Source organism: Panthera tigris, chromosome B1, assembly GCF_018350195.1.
Source record: "Panthera tigris isolate Pti1 chromosome B1, P.tigris_Pti1_mat1.1, whole genome shotgun sequence".
NCBI lineage: Eukaryota > Metazoa > Chordata > Mammalia > Carnivora > Felidae > Panthera > Panthera tigris.
In genome coordinates this window covers 38733489-38749801 of record NC_056663.1, presented here as the reverse complement: position 1 = coordinate 38749801, position 16313 = coordinate 38733489, and the positions used below count along the sequence as shown (strand labels likewise).

At 36.8% G+C, this 16313-nt stretch overlaps 1 protein-coding gene across 5 annotated transcripts in view; it reads left to right on the top strand.

Annotated features, from left to right (window-relative positions):
- PSD3 (pleckstrin and Sec7 domain containing 3) overlaps positions 1-16313 on the top strand; it is a 734808-nt gene that overhangs the window by 358237 nt on the left and 360258 nt on the right. The window contains exon 1 of one of the 5 annotated variants that reach the window (XM_042983316.1): positions 11071-11220. The exons of the other annotated variants lie outside the window; for them this stretch is intronic. Within the exon in view, the coding sequence (XP_042839250.1) occupies positions 11174-11220 (47 nt within the window). The 5' untranslated portion in view covers positions 11071-11173. Of the gene's footprint in view, positions 1-11070; positions 11221-16313 lie in introns of those variants that run through there. 5 annotated transcript variants of the gene reach the window in all.

The following is a 16313-nucleotide window of genomic DNA, read 5'->3' as shown; positions in this document are numbered from 1 at the left end:
TCAGTCAGTGGACACTTGGGCTGCTTCCATAATTTGGCTATTGTAAATAATACTGCTGTAAACATAAGGGTGCATTGTTGACATTTGAATTAGTGTTTTTGTATTTTGGGGGTAAATACCCAGTAGTGTGGTTACTGGATTGTAGGGTAGTTCTGTTTTTAACTCTTTGGATAACCTCTATAATGTTTTCCAGAGTGGCTGCACCAGTTGCATTCCCAACAGCAGTGCACCAGGGTTGCTTTCTCTCCACATCCTTGACAACACTTGTTCTTTTTGGTGTTGTTGATTTTAGCCATTCTGACAGGTGTGAAGTGATAGCTCATTATAATTTTGATTTGTATTTCCCTGATGATGAATGAGGTTGAGCATCTTTTCATGTGTCTGTTGGCCATCTGGATGTCTTCTTTGGAGAAATGTCTGTCCATGTCTTCTGCCCATTTTTAATTGGATTATTTGTTTTTTAAGTGTTACATTATACTATTTATTGGATATGTCAGTTGCAAATATCTTCTCTCAGTCTGTATGCTGTCTTTTGGTTTTGTTGATTATTTCCTTCACTGTGCAGAAGGTTTTCATTTTGATGTAATGTCAATAGTTTATTTTTACTTTCATTTCCCTTGTCTCAGGAGACATAATTTAGAAAAATGTTGCTATGGCCAATGTCAGAGAAATTACTGCCTGTGCTCTCTTCTAGGATTTCTATGGTTTCAGGTCGCACATGTAGGTCTTTAATCCATTTTGAGTTTATTTGTGTATTGGTATAAGAAAGTGGTCCAGCTTCATTCTTTCGTATGTAGCTGTCCAGTTTTCCCAACACCATTTGTTCAAGAGACTGTCTTTTCCTATTGGATGTTCTTTCCTGCTTTGTCAAAGATTAATTGTCTATAGAGTTGTGATTTTATTTCTGGGTTTTCTGTTCTGTTCCATTGAACTGTATGTCTGTTTTTGTGTCAGTATTTTTGTGATGACTACAATTTTGTAATATGACTTGAAGTCTGGAATTGTGATGCATTCAGCTTTACTTTTCTTTTTCAAGATTGCTTTGGCTATTTGGGGTCTTTTGTGGCTCCTTACAAATTTCAGGATTGTTTGTTCCAGTTCTATGAAAAATGCTTTTGGTGTTTTGATAGAGATGCATTAAATGTGGAGATTTTAAAATTTTTATTTATTTTTATTTTTTATTAAAAAATTTTGAAAGTTTATTCACTTTGAGGGAGTGCAAGAGGGGGGAGGGGCAGAGAGAGGAGAGAGAATCCGAACCAGGCTCTCTACCGCCAGCTCAAAGCCTGATGTGGGTGTGAACTCACAACCCCTTAGATCATGACCCGAGCCGAAATCAGATGCTTAACTGAGCCACCCGGGCACCCATATTTTATTTTTTTTAAGTTTATTTATTTTGAGAGAGACAGAGTGTGAGTGGAAGAGGGGCAGAGAAAGGGGGAGACAGAGAATCCTAAGCAGGCTCTGCACTAACAGTTTAACACAGGGCTGGAACTCATGAAACCATGAGATCATGATCTGAGCCAAAACCAAGAGTCAGACGCTTAACTGACTGAGTCACCCAGGTGTCCCTAAATGTGTAGATTTCTTTGGGTAATATAGACATTGTCACAATATTTTTCTTTCAACCTATGAGCTTGGAATACTGTCTTTTCTTTGTGTCGTCTTAATTTCTTCCATCAATGTTTAAAGATTTTAGAGTACAGGTTTTTCATCTCTTTGGTTATGTTTATTCCTAGGTGTCTTATTATTTTTGGTACACTTGTAAATGAGATTGTTTTCTTTTTTTTAAGTTTTAATTTTAAGTTTAGTTGTAAGTTATTTAAATTGTAGTTAGTTGGGATTGTTTTCATAATTTCTCTTTCTGCTACTTCATTATTGGTATATAGAAATGCAACAGATTTCTGCATGTTGATTTTGTACCTTCAGAATTTACTGAATTTGTTTATCAGTTCCAGTAGTTTATTGGTGGAGTCTTCTGGTTTTTCTATATAGAGTATCATGTCATCTGAGAATAGTGAAAGTTTGACTTCTTCGTTGCCGATTTGGATGCCTTTTATTTTTTTGTTGTCTAATTTCTGAGGATAAGACTTCCAGTACTATTTTGAATAAAAGTGGTGATAGTGGACGTCCTTGTCATGTTCCTGACATTACGTGAAGAGTTCTCAGTTTTTCCACATTGAGTTTGATATTCATTGTGGGATTTTCATCAATGGCCTTTATCATGTTGAGTTATGTTCTCTCTAAACCTGCTTTGTTGAAGGTTATTATCATGAATGGATGTTGTACTTTGTCAGATGTTTTTTCTGTGTCTATTGAGATGGTCATATGGTTTTTATCCTTTTATTGATAGGTACAACAAATCTTGATATGACACTATTTAACAAACTGTTTACAATATTAAAGTTACAGTCATAATCCACTTGGTGTGGAGTATCTGTTGTCAATTGTGTTATCAGAATTCATACAGTCCCTCACTGGAAAATCCTAGATCACCTTCTGTTGCCCAGTGAATATATACTAATACTAATTCAGGGCAGTAAAAATGTGGACAGAAGATACATTTTTGCTTAAAAATTATTTATTGCATGTGGAACATCTATTAAACATAAATAATTAGAAGATGGTTTAAGATCCCACTGAAAGTAATTCAGTGCTTTTTCATTTTTATTAATTTACTTATTTATAGCTTATCCAGCCTCTCCATTTATTAATAATCATCTAATATTTTTACAGCACTTTGCAGTTTACATAAAGGTTTTTTTTGCCATCCAGCCTCTCCCTTTATTAACAATTATCTCTAATATTTTTTATAACACTTTGCAATTTAAATAAAGCTTTTCTTTTTTTAAAAATATAATTTATTGTCAAGTTAGCTAACATACAGTGTATACAGTGTGCTCTTGGCTTTGGAAGTAGATTCCCATGATTTATCGCTTACAAACAATACCCAGTTCTCATCCCAACAAGTACCCTCCTCAATGCCCATCACCCATTTCCCCCTCTCTGCCACCCCCTATCAACCCTCAGTTTATTCTCTGCATTTAAGAGTCTCTTACTGGTTTGTCTCCCTCTCTGAAACTATTTTTTTCCCCTACCCTCCCCCCATGGTCTTTTGTTAAGTTTCTCAGATTCCACATATGAGTGAAAACATATCTGTCTTTATCTGCCTGACTTATTTCACTTAGCGTAATACCCTCCAGCTCCATCCACATTGTTGCAAATGGCAAGACTTCATTCTTTCTCACTGCCAAGTAGTATTCCATTGTATATATAAACCACATCTTTTTTATCCATTCATCAGTGATGGACATTTGGGCTCTTTCCGTAATTTGGCTATTGTTGATAGCGCTGTTATAAACATTGGGGTACATGTGCCCCTATGAGTCATCACTCCTGTATCCTTTGGATAAATTCCTAGTAGTGCTATTGCTGGGTCATAAGGTAATTCCATTTTTAATTTTTTGAGGAACCTCCACACTGTTTTCCAGAGTGGCCTCACTTGTTTCCATTCCCACCAACAGTGCAAGAGGGTTCCCATTTCTCCACATCCTCGCCAACATTTGTTGTTTCCAAAGTTGTTAATTTTAGCCACTCTGGCGTGAGGTGGTATCTCAATGTGGTTTTGATTTGTATTTCCCTGATGATGAGTGATGTTGAGGATCTTTTCATGTGTCTTTTGGTCATCTGGATGTCTTCTTTGGAAAAGTGTCCATTCATGTCTTCTGGCCATTTCTTCACCGGATTATTTGATTTTTGGGTGTTTAATTTGGTTCATTCTTTATAGATTTTGATGCTAACCCTTTATCTGATATGTCATTTGCAAATGTCTTCTCCCATTCCGTCAGTTGCCTTTTAGTTTTAGTCAGTGCTTCATATTTTTAAATTAGAATTGAGCATTTTTCCCCCTCTGTGGTATGAAGGAGCAGAATATGGCACTTTAAAAACATTATTTTTTAATCATAACTTTTCCTCAATAATATAACCATAGTGATAGAAAACTGATTTTCAAGTATCAGGTAAAATTTTTAAAAATTACATAATTTTGATTGAACTAACAATAAAGAATGTCTTGAGTTTTCAAGTGATTATTTGGGAATTTTGCTTTTGAAATGGCTTATTTTGTTTAATAGATTGTATCATTGAATGGGCCTCTATAGAGGGAAGCACTAAGGAATAATATTATAAGCCTACACAAAATCAGTCACTATCATTAGTTTTCTTGTTATATGGAATTGTATGTGAGTAGTATTTGTCTGTTGTCTTTATCTTTTTAGTTGGTAGTGATTTCAGAGAGAAAAAGCAAACATTTGCTAGTCCAGGTAAGTTTTGGCTTTCAAAAATTTGACATTCCCTTTTATAAATTTTCTTTGGAAGGATAGATTTGACCTCATTCTCTGTTATTGTAAATAATCTCCCTAAGGGTATTAAACTTTCTTGCTTATAATTGTATTGCATTAGGCAATAAGGATGCTAAATCCCAAGAGTGAGGTTACTGGGCTCTGGCAGTTTAGTTTTACATGTCTTTCTTTCTCGTATGTCACGTTACCAAGTAGTACCTCCTTCCTCCTCAGTCAAAGGAGGGTATGTTATGATGAGTTTATGATTTATTGATGTATGTATACATTCCTTTCTTTAGAGTGTTATTGCCTTCCTTTAAGTGAACATTTTTTAAGTTAGAGAATTTGAATTTGGAGAAACAAGAAGGGATGTAATATCTTGGCATGGGGGATAAGCTAGTGTTTTTTATGTAGAGATATGAGTGTTTTGTCTAAATTCACACCATCCAGTTTCCAGCAGAGTGTGCAGTGCATAATCACAGTCATTAAAGGATATGGTCAACTTCAGACTGTCTACTTATGGATTTTACAGGGATGTGGACTACAGTTGCTCCTTTTATTTCCTTTTGTCAGGATAGAGAGTGATATGGTGTCATTAGAGATTTTTAATGCCGTATCACGGCAGTGAAGTAACATAGCCAAAAGCTGTATCTCATGAAAGATGTACACCTAGAATATACAGTGACATTTTAATAGCATTCTAGGAAAACAAGTTAGTCCATCTGTGAATGATTCACTCTTCTTTCTTGTCCACTGGAATTGGGATTCATGGATTCATTCACTGAAGCTTCTGTGCAAATACTGAACATGTAAATATTTTTGCATCATTTTTCTCCTTATTTATCAAGCTAGACATCTAGTAATAGTTGATTTGCACATGATTCACCTCAAGTTTTTATGATGTAGTTGTATTAAAATTGACTTGTTAATATTTCTGCAAAATTACATTCTCATTTGAGAGCTGACCCAGAAAAGCTGCAGTTTAATATGGAAAATCAAAACAAAGCAAAATCTCAAAAGGCATAAAGGCAAAAAGCAAAAAAAAAAAAAAAAAGCAAAAAACAAACCAAAAAAAACCAACAAAATAAACCTGCACCATCTGGATCATGCCCCCAGAGGAGTTCAAGGCTCCAGAATAGTAAAGGTTCCAATTATTTATTGTAAATAAGCAAATTGGTAAATTTGATCAGTTTCTGTACCACTGCCTTGCACGTTGGGGCCCTTGTATGGAATACTGAATGCAGGACTGAGTGAAATGAATGAAGTTTAAAAAGTATCCTAAGGAGGCAGAACCTCTTGGTGACACTTATTACAATTCTTCAGTTTTAGAAACTGAATTATGTTCTCCATGCTGAACAGAGAAATAGCCATTAGGAGTTTCTATAGTTAGATTTTGTTTATGGTTCTCTTATAAAGTTCCTGAAGTCATATATAAATGCAGTCCCATCTAGAGAGATGTATTCTATGTAAATGTCAAAAATTTAAGGCAGTTTTCTTTAGAGATGTCAAGGATTAATTTCTACTCAGAGCTAATGAACATTTGTATACAATACAAATAGCAGTTTACATTTAATAAAATACTGCCTGATGTAATTATCTCATGTGATCATCCAAATAACTAAATAATAATCTTAAGGATGTAGGGAGAAGTAGTGATGCTCTGGTGATGGCAGCTAACATTTATGGTTTACTCTGTGCCAACCATGCATCTACTCATTTAATCTTCACAACACCTTGGGGAGTTGGTATTGTTAATCTCCATTTCATAGATGAAAAAACTGAGGCTCACAGAGAATCATGAGTTTACTATCAACTCTGGTGAGTGACAGAACCATTGTTTGAACCTCGGCCATCTAACTAACTGGAGATTTTGGCAAATACTTGCTTTTAGCATCTTCTAAATAAATAATTGTTACTGACTGGCAAACTAAGCACTTGCATGTAGAATCTCATTAATAAATGAAAGGAGACCTCTTAATTCTTTTGCTGTAGTGTAATTGTGCTCAAATGAATACACTGTTAGACATATTTCTTTGTTGGCACATTTCTGGGTTTTTTGGTCAGATGAGATATTACAGCCTTTCACCAGGTGACCCCATCCACATTGATGGAGGTAACTGCTGTGCCTGTATTGAGTTCCCACAGGTAATGGATGATTGCTGTGGCTACTAGATAGGTCTGCCTGGATGTCCTATAGACACCTTATATTACTGCATCTTCAAACCAAACTCAACACTCTTTTCTCTTTCTGTCTCCTGTTTCTGCATGTGCATGTGTGTGTGCGCTCTTGCACTCATTACCTCTTCTTCCTCTTGTATTTGTTATCTTGGTTGGTGGCCAACATATTCTGCTCAGGTTCTAAGTAGAGTTAGCCTTCTGCTCTCTGAACACAACTCCGTACACATTCCAAATCACTATTATGTTCTTTCATTTTACTTTCTAAATCTCATTCAGAGCAGGTGTTTTTTAATATTTGTATGAATTATCTTTCAATTTCAGGTTCTTGTCTCTTAGCCAGAGTATTTTGATAACTTTCCTAGCTGGTCTCTCTGCCTTCAGTTTTGTCTCCCTACAGTTATTCCCCCATGTTACAAAGAAAATTGATCTGATCAAAATCCACATCTCTCCATTTCCCCTCTTCAGACCTATAGTGCTTTTTCATGGGTTACAGTGGTGGCTAAAAATCCTGATATCACATCAGAGTCATCTTGGAGCTTAAAAAGAAAATGCTAAGCCCCCCCTCAGGCCAACAGTCTGAAAATTCCCTGGAGTAGGGCCCAGGCACATGTCTTTTGTGAAAGTATTACATATGCCATATTCCCATATCTCCTTGGATATCTAATGGAGACCTCAAAGTTAATATGTCTAAAATGGAACTTCTTTCTCTTTTTTTTAAATTTTATTTATTTTTTAAAATTTACATCCAAATTAGCATATAGTGCAACAATGATTTCAGGAGTAGATTCCTTAGTGCCCCTTACCCATTTAACCCATCCCCCCCTCCTACAACCCCTCCAGTAACCCTCAGTTTGTTCTCCATATTTATGAGTCTCTTCTGCTTTGTTCCCCTCCCTGTTTTTATATTATTTTTGTTTCCCTTCCCTCATGTGGAACTTCTTTCTCTTAAACCTGTGCCAACTTTGGTCTTCCCTATGTTAATTGATGACACCTCCACCCTTCAATTTGCTCACACTTCCCATGACCACCTTATGAATAAAAATGGCTGCTTGGGTGGCTCAGTCTATCATCCAACTCTTGATTTCAGCTCAGGTCATGATATCACAGTTTGTGAGTTGGAGCCCATGTCTGGCTCCTCGCTGACAGCACACAGCATGCTTGGGATTCTCTCTCTCTCTCTCTCTCTCTCTCTCTCTGCCATCCTCCTCCCCTCTCTCTCAAAATAAATAAATAAACTTAAATATATCTATCTATATCTATATCTATATCTATATCTATATCTATATCTATATCTATATCTATCTGTATCTATATCTATTATCTACCCCTTTCCTCAAACTAAGATTTTTGATCTCTCTTTCTTTGTTCTATTATTTTTCCATAGCAATTATTACCTTCTAACATACTATATATATATATGTAATTTTTTTCATTTATTATGTTTGTTTATTTTTATCTCCCCTGGGGTTTTCTACCATATTTGTTGAATCAGCAAAAACAAACCAGAAAATGCCTAATAGTAGCAAAATTATAGTAGTAAAGGATATAAAGTACTTGGGTACTAGAGTACTATTGTTCGTGTCCAGGTCTGTGCCTCAGTTTCCATCTGGAAAATGGGTGTACTACTGCCTACTTTATAAGGTTATTGAGGATTAGAGATGGTTTCTAGGATTACTAGACAGTTTCTAGTAAGCACTTATCTCAGTGGCTGGCACAAAGTAAGTGCTTAATCAGTGTTAGATGCTGCAAGGTGAGTGTGTACCATGGAGGTGTTGTAGCTGTTCTGAATAATTTCTCATTTACATTTCCTCCAAGATTAGATTATGTGCTACCTCTGCAATGCCTGAAAAATAAATGTCCTGCATGATGATGGCCAAGAAGAATTCCTTTCCTTTCGTTTCCTTTCGTTTCCTTTCGTTTCGTTTCTTTTCGTTTCCTTTCCTTTCCTTTCGTTTCCTTTCGTTTCCTTTCCTTTCCTTTTTTTTAACATTTATTTTTGAGAGACAGAGAGAGACAGAACACGAGCAGGGGAGGAGCAGAGAGAGAGACACAGAATCCAAAGCAGACTCCAGTCTCCAAGCTGTCAGCACAGAGCCTGATGCAGGGCTGGAACCCAGAAACTGTGAGATCAAGACCTAAGCTGAAGTCGGATGCTCAACTGACTGAGCCATGCAGGCACCCCTCCTTTTCTTTCTTAAAGGCAATTTAGACTTCAGGATTTTATGTGTACCTTGCTTATGACTTATTTAGAACTCTTTTTGACTGACGTTCATTCTGGCCAGGAAAGCTCTGCATTTGTACCAGCTTTCCTGAGTTTGTTGGTTCCAGGCCTTTGCCATCTGTATTTTCAGCCTGAAGAATGGTGCCAGGGTCGTATTGCTCCCTCTGGCCCTTTCATTCTGCTTGCTACTGGAGTCATTTCTTTCCTCTCTTTGGGATTCTTCTGACTGGCCTTTACCCAGCTTATATAGTATAAAATTTGAACTAGGTGGCTGTTTGTTGTTGTTTTCTATGCACAATTCCCTAGGTATACTTTATAAATGGAGGCGGGAAATGCTTTGACACCTTAGCCTAGTTTAGTTTTTTAATCCTAGTTATATTCAATAAAAGTTTAAAGAATTTTTAAAAATTTAAATTCAAAGTAAATATGAAATCAGGCAACATAACTGGTACCCTCTGCTGACATCAGTGCCTCTAGAACATTTCAGGATTGGTCATAATGAGTTAGAAAGTTAGTGCTACATGTCATTGATAGTATAGCATAGAGGATAGTGGGGGCAGTGGGCACAGGTAGTTGCTCAATTCTTGGATCCTTCTAACAGATGGCTATTGAATAACTTCAACCTATTCTTGTGATGGGATACAAAGTGAAATTCAGGATTGTAGTAGGTGAGAGAGATGGGACTTTTAATTTTAAAAGCAGAGCTAGAATAAAGGTAATTTATCAGGCTGAGACTGCTGCAGGGGTGAGTTGGAGTAGGATTCTTGAAAAAGTTATTTCACCTGGGCTCTTGTAGAATCAGTAAGAATTTGCAGAATGGGGCACCCCAGAATTTTAGGGTAGGATAACAAGAAGGCACAGCTAATATTCTTGTGTGGCCCAAGCATGAAGAAAATGGTAGATCATAAATCTAAATAAGCAGTTGGGGGTCAGCTTGTGAATGTTCTTATTTTGTTATGGAACCAGGCTGGATTGCTGGCAGAAAAATCAAGCGGCACTTGGAGATCTTGGTGAATCGGAGTTTTATTTTACACCAGCAGGCTCAGAGGAGATCCCTCTCCAGAGGTCTAAGTCCCGAACACAAGAATGGGGGACAATTTATCGTCTGTTACTTCCGCATTATGCATTAGTAGTAATTTGGCACACAGGGCAAACAGGGTAGGAAGAAGAACCTGGAAGAGGAGTCTCTCAGCTAGAGACTAGAGCTTATGTTAGTCCCGTCAACCATCTTATGGTGCATAACTTTACTTATTTTCCCCACAATCTGACATGCTACAGAATATAGATTTTTATCTTGTGTAGGATTTTTATAAAGGAGACATATTATTACAGCTTTGGTGGCAGTATGCAGGCTGGTAAAGTATGCAGAGAAAAGAGGGTTTTCCTTTTGCATTTAGAGGACATTAGAGAAGATCAGTAGATCATAGGCAACTGGAAGAAGGTCTTGATGAAACTGTAGAACAATAGTAAGAATAAAAATTAAATCACATAAGTAAGTCAAAATATTCTCATAAGGAATCTGATTGTGAAACACACTACCAGTTGATAGAGAACACCATTATTGGAAGTCTTCAAATAATTTTAGAACAAACATTTTAGAAGATAGCGTTACTAGGTAAATCTAGGTAAAATATAGGATGGCCAGTTAAATTTGAATTTCAGATAAACATTCAATGATTTTTTTAGGTCCCCTGTGATGTCCCTGTATGTCCCATGCTGTATTTGAGATACACTGAAAAACTATTTTTTTGTTTTATGAAAATCAGATTTAAGTGGGTATTTTTTTTTTTTTTTTTAGGAAATGTGGCAATCATAGTATGATAAAAAGGTTATGAGAATGCCTGGTGATCAGACTCAATGATCTGATCATTCTTTTGATGATATCACATTTGTTTGGAGGTATGAGGTACAGGCCCCAGTGAAGCATTTTCTAGAACACAGTGAGAACCTTTTGGGAAGTTTTTTCTACATTTAAGTGACTATTAGGGATTTCACCTTATGAGATTATAAAGTTACTTGATCAAGAAGAAAAAAGAAGCTAGCAAGAAAAGGAAAATTCAAACTACTGAAAGCATCTAATATTCAACAGGCTAGGTGGACAATGTCTTCTTTATTCTAGGAAAAAAAATGGGGTGTTATTCCTGCTGAGAGGCATCATCCAGTTTGCTTTATCAAGTATGAACAAGGCTGGGCTGCCATTGTTGTTTCTGCTGTTGATATACAGTGGCCCCTGTGTTCTGGTTCCTGTTTTTATTGGGGTTGTAAAATCATTACACAAACCCCAACAGCAAGCACTCTGCCAAGAAGATGAGGTCATAATAATATGACCTCATAGGGAGCTAGTTCCTTAGAAGCCCTAGTGGACCAGCAGACACTGGAATTGTGGAGCAAAGAGTGCTGGGAAGGGGCTTATAAGATTAAGTATGGCCCAGGCATGCTAGGCTCTGGGATGGGTTCTTTTTGGTGTCTGTCTGATTGCTGGTGAGTATGTATTGCCATTGTATTGCTAGGCTTCTGACTTAAAAGAAGCAGTCTCTGTTCTTGTTCAAATAATCTCATAAATTGTGAAATGGAGCAGAATGAAACCACCTAGGAATGGAGGTATTTATCTTCACTTTATTCCTCATTTCTTTTTTACTAAAGGTTTTTTCAAGAAGATCCAGAAAAGTCTGACTTGTACAGATTTGAAAATTACCTCCTTTTGTGAATGTGGGGGAAGTGCGGTGATATAGACTGGGACAGGCAAGAGAGCAGAAAGAGGAAGCAAACATGAGGAATGAAAAATAAGAAATAGGAATGACTTTGACCACTACATTTTAAAAAATATATGTTCTTTGGGATAAGTCTCTTATATCTGAAGAAAATCTTTGTAGTACTGTACATGTAGTATAATTATACTCTTTACATAGAGTGATTAAATATATGCCATGAATTTGTCATGGAAAAGAATAAGTAGCAGTTTAATTGAAAAGAAAATTCTTTGACACTTGTTTCTTTTTTTCACGCGATAGTTAATATATAGAGTAAGAGAATGCATGAGAACACAACTCCAGGGATTTTCTTTTATAATTATAAAAAAATTACTTGATTGAAACTAAAACAGTTCTTAGAATAAATATTTTACATTTCTACCACTTATGTGGGAAAACACAAAATGTAAGTTGCCCTTTAAAAGAATTTTCTAATATGAGTTTACTGATTATAGGTTTGCTGTATATAATTAAACATTCAGCTTTCTGATAGGATAAATTTTATAAAAGTGGGTGGTAACTCTGTAGAGGAAGGTTTAGGATGAAAAAATACTTAAATGTACTTGCATGAGGATTTCATCATAATGTAGCAGTTTATTTTAATTGGCATCTACTTCTGTTGGAAAACTGTTTAAGGTGGCTAATTGTTTAAAGAAGCATTATCAAACATCTTAGTTTGCCTAGAGCAATTCCAGTTTGTGTGTTGTCCTGGCATTGACTGTGGTTTAACATTTTAGTTTGACTTTAAAAAATGAAGTCAGTCTGGGTTTGATAAGCTTCCACTTGGTACTTGTAGCTTCTCTGCAGTTTCCTCTGGAATGTGTGAAGTTGAAATGTGCATTGAACAGAATTTTTGATGAGTTTTTGGGATGATGGTGGGGTTCGTGGGGTTCGTAACTGATGGCCAAGAAAGAATTCTTGAAGACATCTTTGGTGCAAAAAAGGTAATTTAATTAAAGTAAGGGACAGGACCCCTGGGCAGGAAGAGCTTCCAGAGACCATGAGGACAGACTGGTTATATACTTGGGAGTTGAGGGGAGGTAAAAATCAAGTGGAACTTTCCAAGAGCTTTTCATATTTTTTTTTTTCAACGTTTTTTATTTATTTTTGGGACAGAGAGAGACAGAGCATGAATGGGGGAGGGGCAGAGAGAGAGGGAGACACAGAATCGGAAACAGGCTCCAGGCTCCGAGCCATCAGCCCAGAGCCTGACGCGGGGCTCGAACTCACAGACCGCGAGATAGTGACCTGGCTGAAGTCGGACGCTTAACCGACTGCGCCACCCAGGCGCCCCAGAGCTTTTCATATTAAAGAAGCCTCACAGGGTACTGGAGGCCTCGCTATTGGCAAACTAAGGTTGTTTTTCCCTCAACAAAGCATTAACAATAAGACATTGGGAGCTCCTGGAGAAATGTTTTACTCTGCTAGCCTCAAGTAGTTGTCAGTGGGCTTCAGGTTATAAGGAAATTTAATTTTATCTGCCATTTCCTTCTGCCTTTGTTTCCCACATCACTATGGAGAGGTGATGTTGGGGCTCCAGGAAACTGAGTGAATCTATAGGTTTCTGGAGATTAGGCTGTTGATAAGACTGACTTTTTCTTGTAATTTACTAAGATATTTGTAAATTGATGGAGACCCATGTCCTGCATGACTGTGATCTCTATCAGTTAACCATTTACTTTTCCCCTTTTCCTTTGTTCTTGGGCAGCCAGGAGTGCCTAAGGAATAGTAAACATACCCCACCTGGGAGTAGGGAGTATTTGGGCCTGTCAGTTTGCCTTATGCTCCCTCATCATTTTCACATAGTTGAGTCTAAAAGACAAAGTGGTATAACCTCTCTCTTTTCCCTCCCCATATCACTGACTTTCAAGGACGGCATGTGGAAGACTTGCTGATAAGGGAGCTTGGAGAGGAGTTGCAAGGGGCATTGAATTCCCTCAGGTCTGTCAGTGGTTGGGGAGGTCTGGGACTGCACAGCCCTTGGGAGCTACTTGGTGTGCAGTGGCTGGAACTGCCTTTGAGTGATAGTGAACATGAATCTGTGAGGCTGCCACTTAGCTAGTTGGTAGTAGGAAATGGGATATTGTAAGTTAGGTAGAATAAGTGACAAAAATAGAGATTGAGCAATTTTGCTTAAAAATCTACTCATTTTTGCTATAATGATTTTTGTCATTTATTGTATGCTGTAAGTTTACAACTAATTTTTTATTGGCAATGACTCTTTCAAACTTCGTAACAATTATAATTACGTATTTAATGATTTTATTATCCCTGTTCCTTCTTCAGAGTGTCCTGATTTAGACAATAAATGGTTACTTATAAATTCAGGCTAAGTTAAAGAACTATGGGATAGAGCAAAAACACACAAAATTAGGCCTGTGAGCCTGTTCAGCCTAGCCTAGAATGGCTTTTAAGTTTTGAAAGGTTGAAGGAAAAAAAGAAAAAAACAACAAAAAGAAAGAAGCATGTATGACAGAAACGTTATGAGGCCTTGTCTGAAATATTTACTGTCTGGTTCATTACAGAAAAATTCTGACTGTGTCTGGTTTAGGGTCTGTGGTAAGTACATTGGAAGGCTACGTAAGCATAGTTGTTTATCATTAACACATCTTTGCCTATTTTCCAAGTTAAAGTGAGGATTTGGAAGTTACTATATTCTTGTTGGTTTAGTGTTACAAATGCATTATGTAGCATTCTATAGCCAGGTTCTAATTTGTGACCCCTTTCTAGAGCAGAGGTTCTTACAGTGTGGTCAGTGGGGCTTATTGTGACTCTTTCAGGAGGTTAATGAGGTCAAAGCTATTTTATAATAGGAGTACAGCATTATTTTCCTTTTTCACTATATTGATATTTACACTGATGGTACGAAAACAATGGAGGGGGCTTTAGCACAAATCAAGGTGTAGCAGTGAGTCACACACAGAGAGTCTGGACACCCAGGCTTTTCTTTCTAGGAAGCAGCTTTATTGATGCCAGCATGGGCTCAATGGGCTAAGACCCAAAAGGCTGAGCCCCAAGTGCAGTGGGGGGTTGCTTTTTGTACAAGTTTTGCTCCTTTCTTTCCCATATATGGTAAAATACAGTCTGCATGGGCGGTCTATGCTACAGAGTCTTGAGGAATGTCAACCACACACACACATAGCCAGGTTGCCTTTCCTAGTCTTGAGGTTTTCACCACATTCCTTAGGGAGGGCCTCTAACACAAAGGTAGTGGCACCAAACTTTCCAAGTTGTTATTATATTCTTCATTACCATGTACTCAAAGAAACAAAACTCACCTAAAAATTCCTTTATAAAGCAGTACAAAATAATTACATTTTAACCTTTTTGTACATACCTTTTTTGTTTGTTTCAAGTTTTTATTTAAATTCTAGTTAACATATAGTGTAGTAATGGTTTCAGGAGTAGAACTTAGTGATTCATCACTTACATATAACACCCAGTGCTCATCACAAGTGCCCTCCTTAATCCCCATCACCTAAGGCCATCCCCCTATCTGCCTCCCTTACAGCAACCCTCAGTTTGTTCTCTATAGTTAAGAGTTTGTTTTTTGGTTTGCCTCCCTTTCTTTTTTTTCTTTTATGTTCATCTATTTTGTTTCTTAAATTCCACATATGAGTGAAATCTTATGGGATTTGTCTTTCTCAGACTGACTTATTTCACTTTAGCATAATACACTCCATCCATACCATTGCATACAGCAAGGTTTCATTCTTTTTGATGGCTGAGTAATATTCCACTCTATATACATACCACATCTTATTTATCCATTCATCAGTCAATGGACATTTGGGCTCGTTCCATAATTTGGCTGTTGATAATGTTGTTATAAACACTGGATGCGTGTGCCCTATCAAATCAGTATTTTTTTATCCTTTGGGTAGGTACCTAGTGGTGCAATTGATGGGTTGTAGTGTAGTTCTATTTTTTCCAGAGTGGCTGCACGAATTTGCATTCCCACTAACAGTGCAAGAGGGTTCCCCTTGCCCCATATCTTTGTCAACATCTGTTGTTTCCTGTGCTGTTAATTTTAGCCATTCCTTTTTATTTTCACGTGTGATGAAATGGAAAATATGCATAAAGCACTTCTTCTCCTGATGGTGTTCCTTCGGACAGCCTTACATGTAATTAAGTTGTGAGTTACAAACTAGTTGCTTTTTGTGAAATGCCAGTTTTCCTTCAAAGTGTAACTGAAAAACTATGATTATTGGCAAACATTTTCTCAAAAATTGATAGAGTGAGTCTATTAATACTTTAAGAAAACTACTGACTATATTTGTTGCCAACAGTACAATTTGAGCTTTCAGTCAAAAATTAGAATTTTGGAATATTTCTGTCTGCCACCAAAACTTCGATATCTTTTCAATACTTGAAGACTTTTCTGAAGATAATCATGGCGTTTACTAAATGTAACTTTTAAAACTATTATATAGTGAAATGTGTAACATATTTTGCAAATGACCAATGTAAGATGCAGAATCATGCCTGGGTAAGAGATCCATTTAAAGTGTAAGACAGGGGCACCTGGCTGGCTCAGTCACTGGAGCATGTGACTTTTGATCTTGGAGTCATGAGTTTGAGCCCCATGTTGAGTGTAGAGATTACTTAAAAATAAAATCTTAAGAAAAAGTAAAGTGTAAGACAAATTTTAATGTGAGTACAAAAGGTTAATTGATACTTTATTGCAACTAACATTTAAGAAACTATCCCTTGTTTTATTTTGGTGTCCTATAAAAAAAATAATAAAATTATCTGTAAAAGATTAAAATACTTCTTATTTTTCCAACTAATAAGCTGGATTTTCTTTCTTTTTTTTTAAGGTTT